At 44.6% G+C, this 24,609-nt stretch overlaps 3 protein-coding genes across 8 annotated transcripts; 1 reads left to right on the top strand and 2 right to left on the bottom strand.

The window, feature by feature from the left end:
- Window positions 1-132: 132 nt before the first annotated feature.
- Window positions 133-6,365, bottom strand: srsf6b (serine and arginine rich splicing factor 6b). 2 transcript variants are annotated; one of them, XM_079747907.1, is made up of 7 exons: window positions 6,122-6,365; window positions 5,456-5,643; window positions 3,543-3,590; window positions 2,631-2,761; window positions 2,156-2,358; window positions 1,831-1,908; window positions 133-1,259 (listed from the first exon to the last, which is right to left on the bottom strand). In XM_079747907.1, the coding sequence occupies exons 1-7, from the start codon at window positions 6,226-6,228 to the stop codon at window positions 722-724; spliced, it is 1,293 nt and encodes a 430-aa protein (XP_079604033.1). In that variant the 5' UTR covers window positions 6,229-6,365; the 3' UTR covers window positions 133-721. The 2 variants fall into 2 exon arrangements, with proteins under 2 accessions (XP_079604033.1, XP_079604034.1); XM_079747908.1 differs by lacking the exon at window positions 3,543-3,590.
- Window positions 6,366-6,681: 316 nt separating this feature from the next.
- Window positions 6,682-9,682, bottom strand: acot8 (acyl-CoA thioesterase 8). Of its 2 annotated transcripts, none has more exons than XM_079748406.1 (6): window positions 9,494-9,682; window positions 9,174-9,310; window positions 8,586-8,811; window positions 7,939-8,096; window positions 7,401-7,592; window positions 6,682-7,224 (listed from the first exon to the last, which is right to left on the bottom strand). In XM_079748406.1, the coding sequence occupies exons 1-6, from the start codon at window positions 9,628-9,630 to the stop codon at window positions 7,106-7,108; spliced, it is 969 nt and encodes a 322-aa protein (XP_079604532.1). In that variant the 5' UTR covers window positions 9,631-9,682; the 3' UTR covers window positions 6,682-7,105. The 2 variants fall into 2 exon arrangements, with proteins under 2 accessions (XP_079604532.1, XP_079604533.1); XM_079748407.1 differs by having other exon boundaries at window positions 7,401-7,544.
- A 1,998-nt stretch (window positions 9,683-11,680) lies between these two features.
- eif4ba (eukaryotic translation initiation factor 4Ba) lies at window positions 11,681-24,496 on the top strand. 4 transcript variants are annotated; one of them, XM_079748560.1, is made up of 15 exons: window positions 11,681-11,700; window positions 13,381-13,554; window positions 13,820-14,022; window positions 15,271-15,387; window positions 16,726-16,780; window positions 17,075-17,218; window positions 17,624-17,761; window positions 19,605-19,784; window positions 20,063-20,348; window positions 20,612-20,700; window positions 21,123-21,384; window positions 22,290-22,327; window positions 22,743-22,872; window positions 23,490-23,562; window positions 23,941-24,496. In XM_079748560.1, the coding sequence occupies exons 1-15, from the start codon at window positions 11,688-11,690 to the stop codon at window positions 24,010-24,012; spliced, it is 1,974 nt and encodes a 657-aa protein (XP_079604686.1). In that variant the 5' UTR covers window positions 11,681-11,687; the 3' UTR covers window positions 24,013-24,496. The 4 variants fall into 4 exon arrangements, with proteins under 4 accessions (XP_079604686.1, XP_079604685.1, XP_079604687.1 ...); XM_079748559.1 differs by having other exon boundaries at window positions 21,099-21,384; XM_079748561.1 differs by lacking the exon at window positions 22,743-22,872 and having other exon boundaries at window positions 21,099-21,384.
- Window positions 24,497-24,609: the final 113 nt, after the last annotated feature.

The raw sequence follows: 24,609 nt of genomic DNA, 5'->3' as shown, positions 1-24,609 counted from the left end.
AAATAACAGCCGTAATGGGAGAAAATCAAAATCAATAAATGTCGAGGCAACCAGAATGCCGCCTAAATAGCCTTCTCCTGCTTTGCAAAAGTGAAGACTCATCAAGCTTCAGAGTAGACAAATAAAGCCATAGCCTTTTCCGTTTGTACTTTTATTTAAACAAAAACAAAAAAAACAGCTAGGACATAGGAAAAAACCTGAAATTGACTGCCGAGTGTAATTCGAGCCATTAGGATTATGACAGTTCTCAAAATGCGCTTTCAAAACAGAAACGCCAAAACATGCAACTTTGTATGTTTCAGTTTGTGTTTTATACTTCACCATTTAAACATTACACATAAAAACCTATCAAAAATGCATCATCTTCCCAGTTCAATCCTTTCATTTTTAAAATATATATTTCAAAAAGAAATTTCTTGATTGGAACATTTCAAGTGATTCCATTTCACCAAGCTCCTGAATCACCCATTTGCAAGATTATTTTACAGATGATGGACAAGAATTCCAAGAACACCATTATTGCAAAAACAAAAAAAACAAACCCCTTAAACTTAAGAAATGCGTTTCCGGAATCCATAAGCTTATCAAGACACAGAGCTGTATTCATCCAGAGTTTAGTACAAACCCATTGATGTAAGAAACTCAACCAGTGTTAAACGCTGCTAACTAACACATGGATTAGAATACGTTTTGTTGTTCAACAACGATTTACATTAAGTGGCTAATCTTGTAGCGGCGATCTGGATCTAGAACGGGACTTGGATCGAGATTTAGAACGGGACTTGGATCGAGATTTAGAGTGGGCGGGCGAGTGAGATGGAGACCGCTTGGCGGGGGACTTGGAGGCGGGCCGGTCGCCGTTGGGGGTAGGGGACTTGGAGGGTGACTTGGCGCAAATCTCATTTACAGGGGACGGGGAGCGGCTCGGGGACCTCTTGCTCACAGACTTCTCCTTGGAGGGGCTGCGCGATGCTCGCTCGGACTTCACCTTTGACACACTCTTGGAGCGTGACTTGCGGGTGTCGGAGCAGGATCGTGATTTGCGGCTCTTGGAACGGGAGCGGGACTTGCGGCTCTTGGAACGGGAGCGGGACTTGCGGCTCTTGGAACGGGAGCGGGACTTGCGGCTCTTGGAACGGGAGCGGGACTTGCGTGAGCGGGACTTGTTAGGGGAGTTGGAGCGAGACTTCCTCCTGGACCTGGAGCGAGACTTGCGCACCGACCTGGAATGGGAGCGGCGTTTGCTGCGAGATCGGGAACTGCAACAAAAAAAAATCATTAGTCTTTTTAAATGAGTTTAACCGATATGCATCAATTCATTTTACAGATGTAGTACTATATGTATTTAACAATTATTCGGCAAGGGCGAAGTGAATAATTGTTTGAGTATATACTACACGTGAACACTCCGTGTAGTATATACTACACGTGGAGTGTAGTATCCCGGCAATCTTTTTGCTGGGATTTAATTGTTTTTATTAGCGTGACAACCGTCACACTAATATCATGCAATGAAATATCCTGAGATTGAGAGCTCAGTCATGGGATATAGCGAACCAGGTTCACGTACGTGCGTGCGTCTGAATCTACAATATTGTATTTGCCATTAAAGGAACACGAAATTTCAAATAGTAAGAAAATCTTCTCTATGTAAGCTACGACCACATTAGACGTACTATACTACTAACGACTTTGTGGAAGCCTTTTCATTGAAGAATACCCCAGTCTAACTCCCTAACCCTGGCAGTGGGGCCATGGTGGCCCAGCAGTTGAGTTAGACACGACCAATACATCTGTTCTTCCATCTCTTCTAGCAGGGGGAGTTATTACCGGGAGCGGGACCTGGAGTTGCTTCTGGAACTCCTGCTTCGCCTGCTCCTGCTGCGGGAACGACGTCTGCTGCGAGACCTGGAGGAGCAACCATCACACACGAGCATCAGTAGCAGCAATGTACAATCTTGATTTGAATAACGATGAAGTACACAGGCATAGCCAAGCCAACCCAATGGACTGTACCAACTGATAATTTGGACCCATCAATCGGCCATCTTTGGGGAACACCACCAATGGTAGATTTTGAAATGGCTAATCAACTACAAAAAAAAACAGTGCTGGTACAAAAGGGGCCCTTTCAGTTCCCTTGGCCTCCTCTTACCTTGACCTGCTGCCAGAGTAGGAACGGCGGCGGCGAGGCTTGTCCTCCACAAGGCGGATCTTCCTCCCATTGATGTCCGTGTTGTCCAGCTTGTCAATGGCACGCTTCATGTCGGAGCGGGACCGGAACTCGATCACCCCCTCGTTGGTGCGTTCTTTGTGTGCGTCGGCGTAGGTGACCTCGCCGGCCTGTCGCATAAAATCCTGCAGAAACGATACGTCCCAATAGGCAGCACATTAGGGCCTTCTTGTTCATCAAATCAAGTTACCAAAAACTGTCCGAAAGCGGTGAGAGATTTACTGATGCTTCAACTTTTGATATTTTTCGCCTGGGAAGTAAGTAGTTAATGAAGTACATATTATGTTGTACCAAAATGATACACAAAGCAGTCAAAGTGCAACAGTAAAGGTTGGTGTGTGTAGTCCTAGGAGTAACGCCTGAGCCTATAAACAGACCAAAGTTCCTTGGGTCTCACCTTGAGGTCCTGCCAGCTGCAGCGGCTGGACAGGTTCTCCACGATGAGGCGGTACTCAGTGCGAACCGGAGGCCCGTACTTCTCCCTGCCAGTTCCCTGCCGGCTCCCCCTGCTGCTGCTGTAGCCGCTACCTTGAGAGGGGACAGAAGCAGGGAAATTACACCTTGCAGACGCACACTTAACAGGTGAGGATTCAAGGGGAGTAAAAGAAAATCAAATAAAGAAAGTGTGGGGTGAAAGTGTACATCTGAAATGTGTACCTGATCTAGTGTTTTGGGTGTATGATTTAAATGTGATCGTATAAGGTAGCATCTATACACAATATGGAGGAGTTAATTTTCCAACTTGGGGGTTGGGACATTTTATTGAAGTTCTAGAGAATAAAAAAACTACACTTTCAGTTGAATTATTCTAAATTTCTGTATTGCTATGCAGTCAGTTTAAAATACTTATAACTGTTGACATCAAAGGTGGGAGCATGTACTGGGGCATAAATCACCAGTATAAACAATTGTACCTGGGAAAACCATAAATTAACTCAATATAATATTATAATACAAGTTTGACCGAAATGTATGATTGCTATAGGACCATGAGTCCACATTTGTAGTATGCATCAAAGTAACAAGTCACTAATCTTTACAGTATCTAGTCTTAGAATATTATATTAAAATATTCTAGGTCTTAACAGGTATCTCTGGCAAATACCTTTTACTTAGTCAAAATTAAACAATCAAATCAAACTGGGTGCTCCACACCTCTCACCAACTAGGTGAATGACACTTTCTTAACTTTTTAAGAGCCAGCTAATGCACAATTAATGCACAGCAAATGCCTCTTAAAATACAAACATGTGTGGGCTTTAACCTCTTCGACATGTCTTGCAACAGTAAAACCAACAGGATTCCTCACCATCAACCTGGTCTATTGGGGAAAAGGATGCCGTCATCATGGCTTCCCCTTAGGTCAGCCAATGGTCAAAGGGCAAAGGTCACACACACATTGTAAGGTGAAAGCCAAGGCCAAACGGGTCAGGCAGTCATCTTAGCCCCCAGTCATCTTTAGCCTCAATGGACTCGGACCAGCCCGCAGTGGACTCTTTCAAATTGAAACATCAAGCACTTTATGTTAATGTTGATATAGCTGAATACAAGTACAATAACGTTCAAATGTCTCATTCCTTTGGTTTCAATACATTATAAACTCTAGTATAAAAGTTTTTGTAACACCACACTTAAACTCAGGGTGGCAGCAAACACTTGAAACAAACATGAAATTAGAACATACTGTACTAACCAATGTTGTTTCTTCACCAGGGTTACCGGTGGTCATTCCACCCATCCTACCCAACATTAATATCCATGCAGTAGGGGTGTGCCGATAGTTATTTTGATTGCCATTGATAATGATAATCCCCCGTGGCGTCAAGAATAACAGTCTTTAGAAGGGTTTTAATAGCAAACATATTTATTAGCTGTTACTATTAATAACAACCTGTTAGTAATTTAATAAACAGGAATACAACAGGTAGGGATGTTTTTTCCTTTTAATGGTGATCCATTCCCCTGTTACTATGACCGTAGAGTGGAGCCTCTAGCGTTCAGGCAGCAATTCTATATTGTAGAGTTGCTCTTTGTTTTATATTTAAAATAACAAATAAAACACATAAAAATGATTAGTTGATCTGTCTCTGCCGATTCAGGAAGTATTTTTGTGATGCGTGAACTAAATCACATGTAGATATTTTCAAATTTCAAATGCCCTATGGAGATAAAGCTACTAGTAGGCTTTTCCCCTAACCATGTAGAAAGTAAAACACGCCTAAAGTACTACCAAGCACTCATCACCACCTGCTTTGGAACAGTGAGTGGCGCATGTGAACAGGGCGCCTATATTAGGGAAAGGGGAAGAGTTTGACACAAAACTCCTATGGTTTAACGGCTTTGTGATGGTTATACGATTATTTTTATGAGACAGTCGATCACTGAAGAAGTTAAAAATAGTACAATCGGCACAGCCCTACCGCAGAGGTACAGCCCTTTTCCTAGGTAGAGCTTAATGTCTTCTAGCCTTGTTTTATACAGTTTTGGGGTATGACAAATCCACATTGATTAACGTAATGCTAAAACCTGTTGAGACTGCATTCTGCAACAATACTTCAAATACCAAGTCCATTACGACGACCGTTAAGAAGTGTCTCCCTTTCAGAACCAAAAACATGTTTGTACCCATTCTCTATACAAGATATGGACACATACACTACCCTAGATTTTTGCCAGAATAACTGCAGGCCACTACGTGAGCAGATTGCATATCATGGATAATGTACATAACCAGAGCCATGTGTTCTTTAGAAATGAAAGGTGTCTAGAATGTACATTTTTTGTAGATTCCTAACATGCATAGGATAGCTATAAAGTAGCTTTATCCTCCGGAAAAGGTGAAACAATATTTCATTGACATGTATGGGAGGCTTGCCCCTCTTCAAACAATTTAGTTTGACAAATATACATACAAGTAAATAGAAAAAGGCACACTAAGTCAACTTTAAATTAGTGTTTTTAAAGTCCAAGATACTTTAAAATTGACACGTTTACGTCTTAAGATATTTAGTTTACGAACGGGTTCGCTGAATATATATTACGCCAACATAGTGGGCTGGAATTATACTGGCAATATGACAGATATGCAGTCCTTTATAAATCTGTCTATGGCGGGTTAAAAGTCGATAACACGTGTACAATAATTTCATTACGGTAAATAAACACGGTCTATCATAAATGGCAAAACAAGCGTGGCGTTGGATGCATCATTATTGGACTCACTACTTCTTCCACCACCACCATCGCGGCCCCCGCCTCCTCCGCCGCCACCTCCTCCATAACCGTAGCCGTCTCTCCTCGGCCCCCGGGCGTGCTCGATGATCACCCGCTCCCCGCACAGCTCCTTGCCGTTCAGCTCGTAAACGGCATCATCTGCATCCCGGTTGTCCTCGAACTCCACAAAACCGTACCTGCAGGGACACATGACGCTTGTGTTCATGGGTGCTGGCCAACATATTATTTATATATAAATAACACACACTCCATAACTCCATTACCAAGCCCATATAAACTCAAACATGCACGATAGGTACATTTGTGGGAAAGGCCTATCCAACTCAATCTGATATTCCTCAAAAGGCGTCACGGCATTGCATGGCCACTGACTTTTTATTTGAAGACACGACTGATTATTCAACCGAAGCATCTGGACGTGCTGGTTGGGTAACGTTAAGCCATTGACCGTAAGAGAACATTTACGAATCAAACTGGACCCTGAACTGTAAGGTTAACCAAAGTATTTGGCTAGATGCTTCTTTAGCTGTCGGAGTAAACAACACGTATTGCAACCGTACAATCAACAAGTTCAAGCACACTTGTACGATTGCATGCGGATGCGTTTGCTGAAAGTCGTGTAATGTTAGCATGGCCTATTAATCGAAAGCTTACCCGTTCTTTAGGTCGACTTCCAATAATTTACCATATCCGCTGAAAAACCTCTGGAGGTCTTTCTCTCGGACATGGTAGCTGAGCTTGCCGACATACACACGCGGCATGTCTGAAGAATATGAAATTTCACCTAGTCTTTTCCCGCAGTATTAGTTAATCACGAAGTGTGCTACCAAAAAAAGATCGTAGCCTCGTGCGAGCGGGAACCGAGAAGCATACCGCAAATGGCTGTTCCTTCGTTGCTCCTTGCTTCATCTACCTCTTGTATTTATATTGTCGGTCGCTGCCTATCTTATTGGTGCGTTACTGCCACCAACTGGACTGGAGTGTAGATGATTGACTTGAGCGTAGATGACCAACAATTATCTTCTTGGCTATGTCTTGGCTTGCAGAATGGATATCCCCTCATGAGCGGAATATACTATGTGTTCTGTAGAAATGTGGGTGAGATAATGTTGATGAAACAATACAAAATGGAAAAAAAAATATTTAAATTTAAAATATTGAGGCAGACCCACTGCCAACATCATTAATCGTTGGGAATAAAGATAATACACATACATATTTTATGAGTTTATTCAATAATTGAGGGCAGTGCAATTTACAGATTAAAATAATCACTCTCAAAATCAGAAAGAGCAAGGATGCATCATCTTAGACAATAAAAGATGGCTGACGACACTAGTCACACAAGTAACATGAAATGGTACGATTCACTCATCATTCCCTACACCATATAAAGTGAACATTACACTACTTATGGAATAAGAATATTCAGGAATTCTGACTATAATTATGTGCTGAGCATCCATCAGTATAATGGTATAGGTCACATAAACAAGCAGAGATGTGTTAGATTTCACAGGTTGAGCTGTCAGGTGTAGTTTCAGTAAGGCTCGGGAACCATATTTGTACTTTGGTTACTGAGTAAAAAGTAATGCACTATACAGGGCACAAGTGGACCAATTCGAACAGAGCCCATGCCTAAAGTTTGCTCTTGTCCTTGGGGGCTGTTAAACGGATAAGCCCTTCCTGGCAACAGGAGGCAGCCAACACCCCATCTCTTCTCCACAGCCGTCCCTGGACAAGTCCTCGGCTGCCCCCTAGAGGGAATCAAGTTACATAATGTCAGTCAGTTCAGAGTGTTTTTCTTTTTGGGCAATTTGTGAAGCAGACACGAAGAACAAAAGTATTATGCATGTATTCATTAATAGGAAGGCAAAATACATACCTGAATTTTAATAGTGGAAAATGAGAATGTCACAAGCAACACACTGACCTGCCCACGGACTCTCGACCTCGTACAGCATCCATTCGTCAGCGCGGAAGGTGTTGTGGAACCACATGGCATGGTCCAAGGAAGCCATCATTTTCACCCTTTTAGCGGGATAGGACGTCAGTGTGGTGCCCAGGAAGGAGTAGTCTGAAATATAGGCGGCCACGCAGACGTGAAGCTTCATGTTTCCTTCCCCTTTTGAAAAAACGATAAAAGATATCATTATATATTATTTCAAGAAAAAACAAAGTTAACAATAATTCATCAAATAGTAATATATGTACATATACTGTACATATGAGACAAGAGTAAACAAATGGGGATGATCTGTAATGGAAGAAGAAGAAGAACCTAGAGACAAACTCATAGTGAATTCAGAAACATGTCATTGAGGAATCTTGCTCAAGTATGCCTACAGAATAGGCTTTGGACATTAGGGATTGACCCCTTTACCTTGGGAGTTGAAACACAATAGTCACTACACACTAACCTTACAGAAGTGGTTTGGAAGCAAGATAAAGGCGTTTGCTTTTTGCCATACCTATGTGTCCTCGGGCACGGACCCAGAACATTCTCTTGGGTTCTGTGGTGACCGCTCTGGAGAACTGTAAAGGGTTGACGGGCCGGACTTCAATAGGTACCTCGTTAGCCAACACCTTGTTGAATCCCTGTTTCACCTTTTGCTCCAGGTCAGGTTGTCTGCTCCATTCAAGTACAAATTATGTCACATGTTAGATTCCTGGCAAATGGAGTTTGATCTGCCATCTTTGGAAAGCAAGATATGGAATCGCAACAAAAACATGAGTTTTACTACTACTAACGACAAGCAGGGATTTATTCTTTAAAAAATCGTTACGGAGCAGGTTGGGGTTAGGGATCCTGCTCAAGGATGCCTACAGAAAACTGCACCCCAAGAAGTAAATGATTGAACATATATTAAATGATACGAGAAAGATTATGTTGTCGGTTTAGATATGGCCATATCATACCAAGCGGCCATTATCATTAGCATCTGCTATTGATGTATTAATCCCAGACAGGAAACATGGGAACTATGTATGTTTCGAGTAATAAACAGCACTAAGTTAAAATACAAAAAGAATTATGCCTCAAATAATCAAAGAATTATGATACGATTTGTACACAGTTCCATTTGAACGCATTTCCCAGCAGTGTGAAGCTCTGTACCCGAGGACAAAGCGAATGAGATCCTCCAGTGAGAGCAGGTCCTCTGGCGGTGGGACCTCGGGCATGGAGAACTGGTGCATTAGAGGGCTGGGCTGGTCCAAGTGGAATGAAGCCTGGAGGACCAGTATAGGCTCCCCACGCTGGATGGCCTTCACCGAACGCACACAGAAACTACGGCCGTCCCGGACGCGATCGACATTGTACAACACTGGGATGTCTGGGTCCCCTAGGAACAACCCCCCCCCCCCCCCCCCACACACACACACACACACACACACACACACACACACAGCTTAATTATGTTCTGGTAGGTAGATACTGTATATCCACATGGGAATCAACATTGCAGGCCAAGACATAACCCATGCAGACATAAAACAAAAGTACAGATAAGAACAGAATAAATATAAAGGCTATGTTGTCCTATATTTTAGCAGCAGAACCTATTATAGCTGTTCTATTACTTTGGTGTTTTATGTTTATACTTAATTTATTGTATGTTTGTACATCAGTGTAGTATTATTAATGATCCGAAAAGAGGGAGACAGCCTAATTAGTTGTAGTGTCTCTGAAAGCAATGTATCTTACCTGCTCGTACAAAGTAGCAGTGAAGAGAATGTGCATAGAGATGATCTCCTACAGATTTTGCGGCGGCTACAAGGGCCTGACCAATTATTTGCCCTCCGAATAAACGCCGACTAAGGGGTATCCAGTGGTTTTTTCCGCTGGATAAAAGGGGAGGTGTGTTCTGTAAAGCTGAGTCAATGTAATTTACATTGATAATGAATGCATTAAAAAACATTTCCAACATATGTAAAGGGAATCTGACTACTAGGCCTATCTTCAGTTATGGCAAACATATGGTCAAGTAAGGAGATTGAATGTGCAATGCATAACCTTGGTTCTACCTGTAAAGACCGACGTCGATCTCCTCTAACTGTAACACACTGGTGACAAGGATGCTTTTTAGGTCCCGAGAAAGCATAGGTGGACATTCAGGTAAAGGGTCTCCATCTGCTTTCTCATCATCCTCACTCATGTTCATGAGGACAATGGTTTCATGAGCAATGAACTTTGCAGAAGTTTGTTTTGACGTGTGCACAATTTCTTCTTTTCCTGTAAATTGTTTCCAAAACCAAATGTGCAGGTGCGTTGGTGCCACCTATTGACTGTGGAGTCGCATTGCCTTCTAATTTGCAACAGCGTCTAGCTGCAAACCTCCAGCTTAATAAGCGTATTATATGTGCCAGTGTCTTAAAAGTCTCCATAACTTTCACCATGTTGGCCTCTACCTCCATCAATCGGCACCCTTGCTGGGCACTCCCAGACACGGCTTCCACCATCTCCATCTGTGTGTCCATGGGTCCATGAGTGTGTACACCCACCGCCTGTTAAATCAGAACGGTGACTGGGGCCCTAGTCAGCATGCTGGGGAAGAGAGTACTGCCGCTGAAGGCAGGGAACACCCCAACCACTCAAGAGTTTTGGTTTGATAGCATCAACGAAAACTGGATGTCTTTCATCCTTTTCCCAAAACAAACAATGGGAACCGCTTTGTTTTTGTGGCTATGGAACATTTAACCAAATTGCCAGAGGTGTATGCAGTCCCTGACCAGAGCGCTGCTACCAGAGTGTGCATGTGTGAAATGTTGCTTAAGTTCAGGGTTCCTGAGGAACTATACAGTGATCAGGGACCCAACTTGGAGGCGCAGGTGTTCACTAAAGTGTACCAGCATATTGGGGTGAGGAAAATGAGGACAACGCCTCTCAACCCTCAGAGTGACAGATCTACAAACCAATTTGTGTGGGTCTACAGCCCCATTTGGAAAAGAGTGTTTCCCCAAAAATGATTCACAAACCAGTGGGCCAGCTCTGTGTGTTGGAGAATCTTTCGGATGTTGTGTACCGAGTGAAGCGGTGTGTCAGTGGGCGGCAGGGGGATCTGAATTGGGACCTCTCGGCTTAAGGATCTGCAGACCAATCCAGCTCACCGGGCAAGGTTCCTCCAACATCCACAAGTACTCTTGACGAAACGGAAAGTGGGGAACAGGGGCCTGCGACTCACTGGGTTCTTAGGTGTAAGGGACAGCTTCCCAGTCGCTGTAAGGAATTTATTGGCAGGCGTTGGATGTTTGTTTGCACTGGTGCTGCTGTCCCCAACCAAAGAAGGCCTACAGCATCTTCTGCAAAGTTTGTCTCCAACCTGGCCCATGACAGTGAAACTAAAATAATGATATTTGAAGAAAGACCCAGCCTCCACAAATACAATTTCCCCTAGACACTGTTACTCTAGAGCAAAAAAAACAACGGTGAAAGACCTGAAAGACAAGGCAAGGAGGGACTTTTCTGCCATACAAATAAGCATCAAACTAGAAATCTCACAAGCCCCTCACCAACAGAGAGTTGCATCTAGAAAATAGTCCCCTTAGAATACTGGTCCTGGGACATCAGGCTAAACCAAATTGTAAGTAAAACAAAGGGAAGGTTTTGGCATGTTTCCTTGTCCCTAAACAGTGACTACACAGTTGCAGAATACCTGATCCCCATGACTGACCAAAAGCTAAGAAAATCCTTGAACAGGTACAGACTCAGTGAACACAGCCACAACATAGCACATCTTTGTTAACATAAAATTTAAATTTTTCTGTCTGTTCACAACGATTGCACTATACCCCCAAGACCTCCATACTGTTAATACAGTGTATGTACGCTGTATCTTTACTTTATCAGGGGATATTTTAAACTTTTTATACACTCTGAGAGTCCTATTCCATATTTGACTTGTATAGTTTTTAATATTCAACTTTTGGATATGTATATATTTTGTGTTTTACTTTTGATATTTAACCTTATTCATGTTTTTATTTTGGCCTAATTTTTCACCTGCTTGCCAACGTATCGTTTTTCTCACATGCCAATAAATCTTTATGAATTAAAACCGAATCAAACTGAAAGGCCTGAGCCTGAAAGTCTGCAGCTAGAGACCCTTCTCGAACTAAAGTGGACTTGTGGAAAGACATGCTCGTGGACCTCGCTGCGCGCTCCCGATAATAAACTTGTGACGCCTTCATCCGGGACTCTGGTACCAACTCGCTCTCCAAGATGGCGGCGTCAGGTGAGGTTTATGTGGGTGAACGATCTGGGTCGTTTAGGATATTTCAGAGTGTATTATCTCGACCATACATCGAACGGAGAGCTTACATCATGCCTAACATCTGTTTTAGTAATCGGTGTTATTGTCGTACGAGAACGACCACGCGTGGCGGTTGTTGGTCCCAGTAAAGTCGCAGCGGCCGAAAGAGCGGTATGTGCGAGGGAACGACTTGCACGATTTAGCCATCTCTGCGCAGATATCGCGGGAATTCCTTTATTCACAGAATATTATAGTCGCTTCTGCGAATACCGGCTCAAATATTTTCAGAGTACTCTGTTTATGATTGATTTGGTGTCATGTTATGAAGTGTCGCCCACTGCGGAAAGAAACGCCACATTGTGTCTTCGTCGCCTCGGTTCGGGCATTTCTTGGAGGAGGGGTCGACTTGAATAATGTGCGCTTCCCACGGAATTCCCCACGTGCGCCACTTAATTCGGCTATGTCCGTGTTTAGTAGCCGATGGATAAATACCATACTAGCGGTGTCTGTCGCATTCAAAAAACCCTTGACAGTGTGTTCCAACTTTGATCCGCATGTGTGTGTCTTTAACTTGTATGCTGCTGCTTACTAGTGGCGCATTCTGGTGCTGGCGCAGCCATGAGCGCTAGGCCCTAAAACCTGACCAGCTAAGCAGGGGATACTTCCCCCGTCAGCAGTCCTATGCTGACTATGCTCGCATAAAGACAATGGCGGGCTACTTGGCTAGCAAGTCAACAGACTGATTTCTTTTTCTCATCATACGTAACGTCTGAATAACATCTTGGGAGCTAGATTAGTCACTGTAAATGCATCTACGATACGGTGTACATGTCTCAATGCAGTACCACGGGTGCGATTGAGTGATTAATTGGTTTTCATTCATCTTTGTGTTTGGGTACAGCAGTGCTCAAAGTGTAAACAGCAAGTGTGTGTAGGGTATGTGTATGGCTTTTGCGCTTTGTGAAAGAATGCCCTGACTGCCTGGATTTTTGACAATAAAGCTTACTGGGAGCTTTGTCCTTCTGACCTCCCTCCCCAGGATCAAAACAAACCGCCGTCCAACCCCCCACAAACGGCCATTGACTGAATACAGAAACTGAACAAACAAGTTTCTTTGAAAAAATGCATCCAAATTATATCTTCTAATACTCTCAATGCATGCATGTCACAAGTAAACAGGTGCGCACTTGTCCTCCATTTTCTTTTTATATTCAGTTTGCAACCAACAGGGCCATTGTTGGACATTTACTGACCACTCCCTATGTTATGAGCAGGACATACTTGAATCATTGATTAGTTAAACATTTTCTTTCAGACAAGGAATTCTCCATCAGGGTAATACATTCCTTATCTTGGTCGGCACACTGCATTTCCTATATCTCACAGGGACAGGTCGTAGTTAACTGAAGCACGGCCACTGAACTGTTAATCTGGGGACAGACAAAGCTGTCAACAAAAGCAGGGACTCCTGCTCTTATTGTGTTGTTGAATAGGGGATGTTGGTGCATTTCCCTGCCGTGTTCTCTGTTTTTACCTTAAATATGTCATGATACCTTCCTGTTTACCAGCATGGATTTATAAAGCGGTAGGAAAAGGATTTCCATCTTCAGTTTCCAAATGAAAGTGATGTTAACTCCTTTCTTTGTTTTGTGTGTCTTATAGCAGCTAAAAAGAAGGGGAATAAGAAAGGGAAGACCTTTTCCTTGACTGACTTCCTGTCTGAGGACAGTGGAGGAGGAGGAGGAGGAGGGGAAAGGGGAGGGAATGCCCCACCTCCCAACTACCCCGCCAAGTCTACCAGCTGGGCCGATGAGACTGATGACCTGGATGGAGATGGTGCGCACATGCACGCACACTGTTCACCTTCAAAATATCTTCTAAATGATGATATGATGATGCGTAAAATGTGGAGTTAGTCAGTCGTATCACAGCTTTTCATTTCACAAGCACAACAATAGCAAGTCTTGTATTCGTTAAGAACAGTAAAGCTCTTTTGTTGTCGTCATTGTGGAGTTAAAGGACCCCTTGTGGTCCACAAGCATGTACATGACCACGGGTACACGATAACATGATTGTTGTTGGCTACTATCTGTCCATGCAGTCTCCACCTCCTGGCACACAGAGGAGGATTCGTTCCGGTCGTCCATCGACCGCTCCATTCTGCCAACCGCTCCGCGCTCGGCCCGCGAGCCTGATGTGGACCGCGCCCGGCTGCCCCGCAGCCCACCCTACACCGCCTTCCTGGGCAACCTGCCCTATGACGTCAGCGAGGAATCCATCAAAGACTTCTTCCGTGGCCTGGCAGTAAGTGTCCCATGCAGATTCTCCGGTTGCACCATATTTTAATTTAATGTTCATTTGCCCGATATTGTGGTTATTCATTGTGAAAAACTGAATACGTATTAAATTACGCTTGTTTGGCGCTTACTAAAAAAAATAATAATAATGCATTTGCTGAGTTGTAGTCATTTGTTTCTGACCTTTTAACTTGGGCAAAATGAAGATTTTGACAAATAAGCAATTAATTGTGCACTCACACTCTACGGTCTGCTGTGCCTCCGCTGATCTTTGCCAGCACTTCAGGCACTGTTTTCGGCCACCCTGGTTTTCATTCAAATCGCACCCAGGACCCAAATGACATGTCCTTTATGGTGTTTTTTTAGCCCAGAAACGATTGGGCATTGTCATCTCTAGCAGCAGCAGTAGTAGTAGTAGTAGTCATTGCACTACCATGCAAGGTGAAACCAAGTGTCTAAAGGTATCTCAAGTAAGGAAAGAACTGAGTACAGTTTGGAACAATGTGTTTCCCTGAATTGTTAAGTTTGGTTGTTTTGTGATGGAGGATAGTGTTGTCCTTTAGGCAGATTACACATGGAATACAAAAAAAAACAAACAAATTGCCCGCAGTTGCCATGCAACTTGCCCGCTTCCTACGAGAAGCTTTCTACCTCCTCGGTTTTTTCCTACTCTCTTTATGGAGCTTATTGCAAACGAGGTCTATTAAATTCGCCATGACTGAACGGTGGCGTTTGCCTGGTGCATGAGGCTTCTGAGCGTTTTAGTTTTTTATTTTGTGGCCATTTTTGCCTAAATATTCTAGTCTCTCTATGATTTGATGGAACTCTTTGGGTTCTTGTCTTAATGTATTTATTTTGGTCATGCCAGTCAACCATGAATTAATTCCTTCACTGTTCGTTTTCTGCATGCATTAATCAATTTGATTACAAAATGTTAATATCATTTATATAATCTTGTGTCAATAACAAGTCTGCTTGAGTAGTAGTGGTGGTAGAGGAATGAAACAGTTAGGGTTGGGTTTCCATTCATTTATCGAGGGCTAATGAATCATTGCCGGCTAAACATTGCTGCAACAAAATAGGCAAGATAATAGCTACGGTGTTCCTTGAAATGCTCAGTCAAAGAAAGTTGATTTCCAATTGGTGACATGCAGGTGACGGAAGGCCAGTCACAGTTCACCCAGTGTCACTACTGTGTCACCTTAGCGAGTCCCTGTTATGTCATTGATCTAATGTACTTTTCCTCCATCTCCAGATCAGTGCTGTGCGTCTCCCCAGGGAGCCCAGCAACCCAGAGCGCCTGAAGGGCTTCGGCTACGCAGAGTTTGATGACGTGGATTCCCTTCTGGGGGCCCTGAATCTGAACGAGGAGGTGAGCCGTTTTGACTCTTGCTAAACCTGTACATCAAGAAGGGTTTCCCTTTGTTTATCAGAATACTAAATGATTGGCGAGCCGCTCCAGAATTTTATGAAATGTTATGAAGTCGAAATTACATAACTCTGCATAACTGTCGCTCAACTAAACACAAAATGTATGAGCAGAGCAAGTGGAACAGTGACAGGCCATCAATTACTCACAAAGTCATGAGCACACCAAATATCAGCTCATGTAGGGATGCAAGAAATGACCAAAAAACACGGATGGAAAACACTGTCCAGTGGAGTACACAAGTACCCTTGTACTCTCTTTGTGGGTGTCTTTCTTGAAGTCTGATAGTTCCCACCAATGAACAGATATGGTCAGTTTATCATTTTATGATAAACAACAAACAATTGTATGCAGGCTGTGTGCGTAACGTTCACACTGGACCTCCACTGCGTTCTTTATTACATTGTAGAGCTGGCGCGATACACTTCTAAACAGCAATTTGACTGTAATGTCCGTTTATATCCCGAGATACTTTGAAACGTAAGACAATTGACCGTTTTGACCGTTTAAAGTGTTTTAGTTTGGTAGCTTTTAAGGGGGTAATTGTAGGCCACGGAAGGTATACCGTATTAGACACACGGGACTCATACTGGTGATTGCGTCTATTTCGAAGTGTCTGATCACTGAAATTCGTAGTGTGAAGTTGAGAATCCAATAAATTTGCTTCTTAAATGAAACCACTTTGAAACATAAACTGGTATTCGAGACGTGGGATTATTTGAATAAACCACCACAGCACCGCCATGCTCCTGTACATTTCACTTTCGGTTTGGATGTTGGGGCCTTCCTGGTCATCTTGTCAAACTTTGTGACATGGGGAACTTTCTTTGATTTTAATGGCAGCTCCAAAACGTTGCTCCAATGCATATATTTGATTGCTATTCATCACCAGGCCACTTCTGGTCAACCATGAAAGAGCCTTGGCGTGAAAACAAGAAATATTGAACAGTCTCAGCCTGCAATCTCTGCCCCTGGGGCTAAAAGACTGCAGTGACCTCTGTTAGTAATGGGTCAGAGAGGCATTATGTTAAGTGTATGTCAATATGTACTCAAGTTTGTTTTGCAGGTAAGTCTCATTTTATTCAATATCCCTTAGTTATGAAACAAAGTTCTCTATCTTTGTATATGACAAGCGCAACCTATTATGCTATTGGGACATCCCATGGAAGGGTTTTCTCTTGGGGAAAAAAGCCTTTGTAAAAGCCATTGTCCACAAGGTATGATGGTGCTGACTCAGACTTATCTATTATTTTTTTATGTTCTGCCCCATGTTGCCTCCAGAACCTTGGAAACCGAAGGATCCGCGTGGATATTGCAGACCAGTCTAATGACAAGGGTAATTTATTTGTAGTATGCACATTTGGATTGCTATTGGGTCATTAAAAGACGATGCTGACCATTAACAGTTATGCCTTTCACTTTATCTTGGTGGATCTTATGAGACAGGTCACAGACTTCACTCTTGTGTGCTGCCTTCTGTCTCCGCCTGTCCGTCTCTTCCTGTCGCCTACCTCCTCCCCTCTACTGTCTGTCTCCTCCTGCCCTCTCCTGTCTCCTCCTGCCCTCTCTTGTCTCTGTCTCCTCTTCCTGTCTTAATGTCTCCTTCTTCTGTCTGTGTATCCTTTCTCAGAAAGGGACAATGGGCAGATGGGGGGTCGCGACCGAGGAGGGCGCATGTCCGACCTGGGTCCTGACAAGACTGACACGGACTGGCGAGCCCGCCCTGTCAATGAAGACGACGCGCCTCCCAAGAAAGAAGATGCGTTTGGCGAACGTGAGACCTGCCCCAGTGTTGCCTCTTGGATAACATTGCATGTTATGTTTTGAGGGGGGCAACATACTTGGAAGCTTAAAACGTGTGTGTGTGTGTGTGTGTGTGTGTGTGTGTGTGTGTGTGTGTGTGTGTGTGTGTGTGTGTGTGTGTGTGTGTCAAATGAAAGCCTTAAATTGGGCTATTTACGTCTACTATCGTAATAAGGGTGTAATGGACAGTGGTGTCAGCTGATTCTTAAAGTGCTACATGGAGAAAAGAATTACAATAGCTGGCAGGATTTCCTCAAGCTTTTGTTCTTCCGCTGAAGACACTTGATCATTCAGCAGACCGCCCAATTGAGCTCGTCTCGGCAGTGCTATGAATCATTTGGATCTATCGGCATCAAACCTTTCTATCTCGTGGCAGGCTCAAGAGACCGCTTCGAATCCGACCGCTTCAAAGACGGGCCACGCCGCGACAACGACCGCTACGAATCAGGTGGCGGACGAGACCGCTTCCGGGAACGCTACGATGCTGGGGACCGCAGAGACTACGACAGGGGAGGTAAGAGACGTCCTGGGACTCATGCCGATCTGCTGTACGTCTCTGTTATGGGCTTCTCTAGCTGATGCAGCATGGCGTCAACACTGCCGGGGGGGTTTGATACCAACTGGGGTAGGACTACAAGATGAATTGCATATTAATGTAGATCGTGCTATTGACCTCTTCAATGAACTAATCATAAAAGGTAGCAATTAAGGATAATTATAATAAACTAAATGCATCAAAGTTTGTGCGTTTGGAAAAACTCGTTGCAAACCATTACAACTCGGCAATTGTTTGAACATTATACTTTCTTATACAGCAGGCGCCACAGAATCATGATTTAACTGATAATCGGTTAATCAACCTTAATAATCACAATTATCATTTGTTATAACCATGGCGCCGCCCTTACTAAAACGTATGCGCTCACGGTGTTGTCGATAAGATGACACCACATGGTGTTCATTATTTATATTGGCCTTGCAGCCACTGTTTAACAACTGAAACATGGATTCCTGTCATACAGACCTCAATACTTCCCTGTCTCAGCCATACCTATTTTGAAGTGCCTGTGAACCTAAAATCGTTTCTGAAAATCCTACCCCAGAAGTCATACATTTTTTTCATGTTGTCTGCGATTCTCCATCCACTTTCATGTTTATCCCCCGATAGGCTTTAAGTGTGAACATATCAGAATTGCAACCTTAACAGGAATTTAAGCGCCATCCATTGGGACCCATTATATTAAAGGTCCAATGACATGACACCAGGTGTGGTGGGATTAGCCGTTACAAGCCGTTTTGGAAATCTTGCCCTTCCACCTAGATGTGTGACAGATAGATGAGCAACGTTTACTTCAGTCCACTGGGTAGGCTGGTAGACTGATCTATCCAGCACACATCTAGGTGGACACGCCCACATGTGATGTCATAAGGGGAAGATTTCCAAAACGGCTTGTAACAGCTAATCACACCACACCTGGTGGCATGTCATGGGGCCTTTAAACACTAAATAAATTCAAATGTAAAATCCTCCGACGTGTGTAGTCTATTTACTACGCAGCGCTCCATGGCTTTATATTGAACCTATGCAATAACCGTGTCAGACTCGACGAAGACTGCATATGAAACCCACTGATGTTCTCCAACCAGCACGTATGTGATATGTTGCCTAGCCTGTAGAGTAGAATGCACAGTGGCCGATTAAGTTAATCTAAAGATGACGTGGTGATTTATTTCCCCAACGATTTGTCATACAGTTGGTTGAAATTTCAGCCAACCAAGATTTTATTATGTTGACCCTACTCCCAAAGTAGTTGGCATTCTTTTTCTGAAGTGGAAAAGAATGTCACGATGACGATGCCTTTTAGTATACACTTCGATGTCATGAAACAAAGGAAGAATTACCTGCCTGGTAAGTGGATGTGTAAAACGGTCAGGGCAGCAGTTATTGTTATAGTATAACTACAGTGTGCATGTGGATTTATGGAGCAGCACTTGTTTCGATTTTCCGACTGTTGGTCATGCTCCTCGACCACTAACGTTAGCCCGTAACGTCACGGTTTTTGTGGAGCTCGGTCTGGGCAGCGATGGATTTAAATGTTCCTGTCCGAGAGAGGGATACGCTTACTTATAGTACAATGTCATTTTAAATGCAACATCCTTCACATCGATGGTACTTTTAAGTTTCATAAATGGGTCCTAACCATTGGGATGTGTCTTTCGAATTCGAACTGAAACAGTGAGTTTACCTGCATTTTAAGTCAATCAGACAAGATTATATTTCTTGTGGCCCTGTTTGAGCCAATCAGATTAGGATTTATAATTTAACAGACCCTAACACGTTATATATTCCCTGCTAGGTTTTGGCTCCCGTGGAGGTGATAGTGCCGGCGGAAGCAGCAGCCGCCGTGCTTTCGGAAGTGGCTACCGCCGCGACTATGATGACGCTCCGAGTAGAGGTGGCTATGGTGAGCGGGAGCGCTATGGCGGCGGGGAGCGCGAGGACCGGTACGAGAAGCGCGAGGAGAGGGGGGGTGAGGGTAAGAACAAATATCAATGTTACCCATGCCCGTTCTTACACGGTTTCATTATGTGTGCAGTTCATACCGTCAGAAACACCCAACATAATGTATATGCCTGAATGAGCTGTGAGCTTAAGTACTGCTGCAGTCCTTCCAGTCATTTCTTTTGTAACCCATTCAAATACTGTGTACATGAATTGGAATCAAATCTTCAACATGTATTTAGATGCAATCATTCCATGTGGTCCTATTCATGCCATGACCTCCTCTTCTGATGTGCCCCCGCCTCCCCACAGCTGCCACAAGCAGGCCCCGGCTGAACCTAAAGCCCCGTAGCGTGCCCAAAGAGGAGGAGCAGGGTGGTGCTGGTGGCGTAATCAGCGGAGGGGAAAGGCCTCCAGCGCCCCCTCCCAGCTCTGGAAGCAGGGCCTCCTCCATCTTCGGTGCGGCCAAGCCAGTGGACACGGCGGCCAAGGAGCGAGAGGTTGAGGAGAGGCTGAAGAAGGAGCAGGAGAGGCTGGTGAGGCAGCTGGAGGACGACAAGGGCAGAGGCCTCGACAGGAAGCCCCGAGATAGAGACAGGTTAGAGGCGAAAGCAGAAACCCACACCCCATCTGACCATACCACTAGTACAATCCTATATCTTCATTTGAAGTGGATGCCGGCAATGGGAGCATAGCCTTGACTCCAAATGAGGGAAAGGGGAAACGCTTTACCCAATACTACACTGATTGACGTTCAACACGCGTGACTACTTGGGTGGTTATATGTGTGTATTCACATCTTGAAAGAGGTAACTTTCTTTGAAGGCTGTTCTGATTTCCTAGCATCTTGTGTGTCTTCAGGGACCCAAGCTGGCGCACTGAGGAACCGCAGGCAGAGCGATCTCGCACAGGGAGTGAGTCATCACAGCAAGGGAGCACCTCTGGGAGAGGTAGGTTATCAGAACCTCGGGTGAACTGTTGGTGTTTGTGTGGAGCATAGCACACGTTTTAAAGGTCTTGGTTTGATGAAAAGGAATAGTGGCAGTGATTCAATGATTTGTAATTTGACAATGGGCTCAGAAATATGTCTAAAATGAGTGTTGGTTCCATGTCCTTTTTTTTTATCTGCTAAAAGACAAGGGGGGCCATTAAAAACGATCCGAGGGCATTTTATTTTAAAGAGTTACAGGCGCCATGTAGTCAATGAAACCTGTGTATTCTCTTAAGAAATGGACTGAGCATCTTTACGTTGGAATAGTGTGGTTGTGCTTCTGTCCGTTTCCTGCGAAAGCCTCCGTTCCCCGACTGTAACTCCATGTTGTTAAGCTCTCTCAAATCGTCTGAAAAGATGGCTCTCCTTGCCCCGCACCAGGCACGCGGCGCCGGGAGAGCGAGCGCTCCGTGGACGGCGAGGTGTTCAGCGGGAGGGAAGAAGAGTGCGCCTCCCCCGGGGGGACCTCCCCGCGCCCCCTCTCCACCGGCTCCGCCTCTTCCAAGGAGCCGCTGAAGGTGGTGCCCGCCCCCCCTCCGAAGGAGAACGCCTGGGCTAAGCGGAGCGCGGTCAGCACCAGCTCCAGCGACAAGGACGGCCTCTCCTCAATCTCCCCCAGCAGTACAACTCCACCTAAACTCAGGTCAGGAACCGGATGGGCGATGGCTACAGGATAGTGTAGCAGTGGCTGATGCGGTGTGGTTTGGGCCCTCAGCCGTAAAGGAGACGTATTATACCACCAGGTGTGAGTGTGATCAGCCTTACAAGCCCTTTCGAAAATCTGCCCTATATGACATCACTAGTGGGGGTGTCCACCTCGATCTGTGCTGGATAGATCAGTCTACCATCCTACCCAGTGGAATGAAGTAAACGTTGCTCATCTATCCAGCACAGAACTAGGTGGACACGCCCACTAGTGATGTCATATGGGGCGGATTTTCGAAACGGCTTGTAAGACTAATCGCACTCACACCTGGTGGTATAATATGTCTTCTTTAATGTTAGTTTGGTTCCAGCGATATGTCTCTGCAATGTCTCTATGCTCAGCAAGATGCCCAAGCCCTTCGAGCTCCTTGGTGCCTGTGTCAGTCACTATGAGCCTCTTTGGATACAAATGTCCCCTAAATAAGCATTCCTTGGTCAAAGGATCTTATGGCTACATACTTATGGATGTTAATTTCATTGCATTGTAATATTCTAGTCCTTTCTTTTCTAAGTTTATTGCGCAAAATGACAATCGATTGCTGACTGTTGCAAACACATGCTCCAAATCTGACTTGGGTCATTAGCCCAAAAACAGACACGCATGTTAAAACATTGACCTCATGTACAAACAATATTTATATCAGTAGTTATGGAAAGAAATGCTGTACACAAGGGATTATAGAGTGCAGTGGGGGGCCGGGGCACTTGGACGGTCTCCATCCCTTATGAGCTAACCGCTAATTGATCATGTCCCGACCCAGAGCTGAGTCACTCCTCTTGGTTTCCATCAGCATTCAGAAAGTTTGTGACCTTTATTTACCACCTTTTTCTTTATATCTCCAGCGCCACAAATTCAGCAGATGAAAGAGGATCTGGAAAGGGTAAGGCTCACTGATGCCCGCTACAAGCCGATGGACCTGACTGTTGTCGTTTTTTGTTTTGTTTGTCATGTCAAGCCGTGCGATGTACAGCATCCATTAAACCGCTGAGCCCCCCCCCCCCCCTTATCGCACTACTAACGTCCAGGAGTTCTGTGTGAATTGCGCTTTAAAGAGTTTGCTTTGCATTCTAACCCCCCCCCCCCCCCCCCCCCCCCCCCCCCGCGGGCGTTGAAAGAGGCTTGCGTTGCAGCTGGAAGACGCCGGAGGGCTAGCGGGTAGCCGCGTGTCGGTGGGCCGACGCGAGCGTTGCTGAATGCCTCGCTGTTGCTCTGGGTGAAGTGTGGTGTGCAGCCTGGTGTGCGTCGTAGTAGTCATGTAGTCGCTGATCCCTCACCTGTATGGCCTGTCCTTACAGACGAGCATAAGGCTGACGGTGTGCGACGGGACCGGGGTCCCCCGCGGGGGCGTGGGGGGCCCGCAGGCCCCGAAGCTGGGCGGGGTCGAGGAGAGGCTCCCAACAGAGACCGGCGGAGGGAGGCCGACAGGTCAGCCAATCGAAGCTAGCGACTCGAAGCTGGCCTTGAGAGAGCGAGAGAGAGAGAAAGAGAGCATCTGTTTATTCCTCATATACTCAGCTATACAACTGGTGTGTGTCATCTGCTCTTTCCCGTGGGGTGTTTAGAGATAAAGCATTGTACCATCCCTAGTGTACTTTGTTATTTTTATTTTATTTGATTCTCAGAACCAATGACGATGCTAAATCACTGTCTATTGTTTCACATTAATCAAAATCAGTGAGCCTTCATATTAATCCTTATATGCAATCGATCGTGTATAGTCACGCAAGTTGCGATAAATTGGCAGACTTGCACTCTTGGTTACAAGAGACCGAAGTGCAGTTAATGTTCTCCCAGCCCCTGGTGGCATTATGTGAGCTGGTTTCCATTAACAGTTGGCCAGAGAGGTCTGTTGGGCAATGATTTGGGGCTTCAAAAAGTTTGAATCATCCTTCTGTCAGCGCTCTGGTCTGAACGGTTGTTCTTTCTGAGTGAGTGTGTGCGTGAGTGTCTTTCTCCAGTGACTCCCTGGCCCCTCATCTCTGGGCTTTGGAGGACCTTCGGCTGGCCTCTAAGGTTAACCTTAGTGTTGGTTCTGATTGTAGAAAGGATAACAGAAGAGACCGAGACTCCAGACCACCTGCAGAGCCAAAGAAATACGAAGAGAGCCCAATCCCCGTGAGTCCTGAGCGGAGTGACGTTGATGTGTGACTCACCCCTAGAACTGACTCCCCCCTCCTCCCATCCCCGTGTTATCTCCCACATCTAGCACGTAGACCACCCCTTATACCATATTTTAAAAAATGGTATGCGAGTCCCACTATTTCAAGAGTGCGCTTTCACCATGGAGCCCAACGCCAGCCGATGTCCGTATAAACGCTGGCATCAGTTGCTCCTCCACGCTCCGGTTCCAAGCAGTTTTTTACTTGTTTGTGCTCTTACATTACTATCACTTTCCTACTGAGTTTTATCTGTTGCCAATAATTATTTTTCTCGAAACTGCACCATGTAGCAAGTGATCACTGGAATGAATTGTTCTTGCTGTTTGTTTTACAGAAGTTCAGCTCGGCGAGTAAATATGCTGCCCTGCTGATGGACGGAGAGCAAGGGGACAGTGCTGAAGATTGAATACAGGGAAGAAGAGACCGGAGAGAGATCAAGAAAATGGAGGGAAGATTTATGGCAAAAATAATAATCACATTAAATATGGAATCAAATATCTCCTCATGAAATGAGAGGCTTTGGGGGAAGCCCCCCCACCCCACCCCATATTCCCCTCCCGCATCCCCCCCCCCCCCATCGAACCCTCACCCCATATTCCCCTCCCATCCCCTTCTCCACAGTCAGGACTTTTCAGTTTATAATATAGTCGCATACTGGACACGTTTTTAAATGGAAAAGGGGTAGCGGATACATTCGAAGAAAAGAAGTTGGAATAAAATTGAACTAATTGTAATAAATAAATGGAAAAGTGGGGAAATGATTTTTGCATATTTTTGGGGTGCGGGTGTGGTAGTTTAATTGCAGGAGATGTAGCTTTACTCAGTTTGGTTGAATAACTTGCTTCAACTTGTGACTTGCCTTGTTCATAAAATACAACATACTTCCTGATCATTGACTACCTTTCTGTTGATAAGTAAAAAAAAAAAAAAAAAACGTAAATATGCAAATTGTAAATTACGACTTACGTAATTGAACAAATATTTGCAGATCAACACATCTTGA

The sequence above is a fragment of the Pollachius pollachius genome, assembly GCF_949987615.1.
Source record: "Pollachius pollachius genome assembly, chromosome: 12".
Lineage (NCBI taxonomy): Eukaryota > Metazoa > Chordata > Actinopteri > Gadiformes > Gadidae > Pollachius > Pollachius pollachius.
This window is presented reverse-complemented; position numbering and strand designations above follow the sequence as displayed.

Bases quoted from the DNA above. Each gene is read 5' to 3' on its own strand.
- acot8 (XM_079748406.1), bottom strand. From the start codon at position 9,630: ATGAACATGAGTGAGGATGATGAGAAAGCAGATGGAGACCCTTTACCT. The intron at 9,311-9,493 runs GTAGAACCAAGG...CCTTTTATCCAG, and splicing joins ATCGACGTCGGTCTTTACAG to CGGAAAAAACCACTGGATAC. The intron at 8,812-9,173 runs GTAAGATACATT...GGTTGTTCCTAG, and splicing joins CTGCTACTTTGTACGAGCAG to GGGACCCAGACATCCCAGTG.
- srsf6b (XM_079747907.1), bottom strand. From the start codon at position 6,228: ATGCCGCGTGTGTATGTCGGCAAGCTCAGCTACCATGTCCGAGAGAAA. The intron at 2,762-3,542 runs GTGAGGAATCCT...TCCCCTCTCAAG, and splicing joins CCCAATAGACCAGGTTGATG to GTAGCGGCTACAGCAGCAGC. The intron at 1,260-1,830 runs GTAATAACTCCC...TTTTTGTTGCAG, and splicing joins AACTCCAGGTCCCGCTCCCG to TTCCCGATCTCGCAGCAAAC.
- eif4ba (XM_079748559.1), top strand. The intron at 17,762-19,604 runs GTAAGAGACGTC...ATTCCCTGCTAG, and splicing joins CAGAGACTACGACAGGGGAG to GTTTTGGCTCCCGTGGAGGT. The intron at 19,785-20,062 runs GTAAGAACAAAT...GCCTCCCCACAG, and splicing joins CGAGGAGAGGGGGGGTGAGG to CTGCCACAAGCAGGCCCCGG.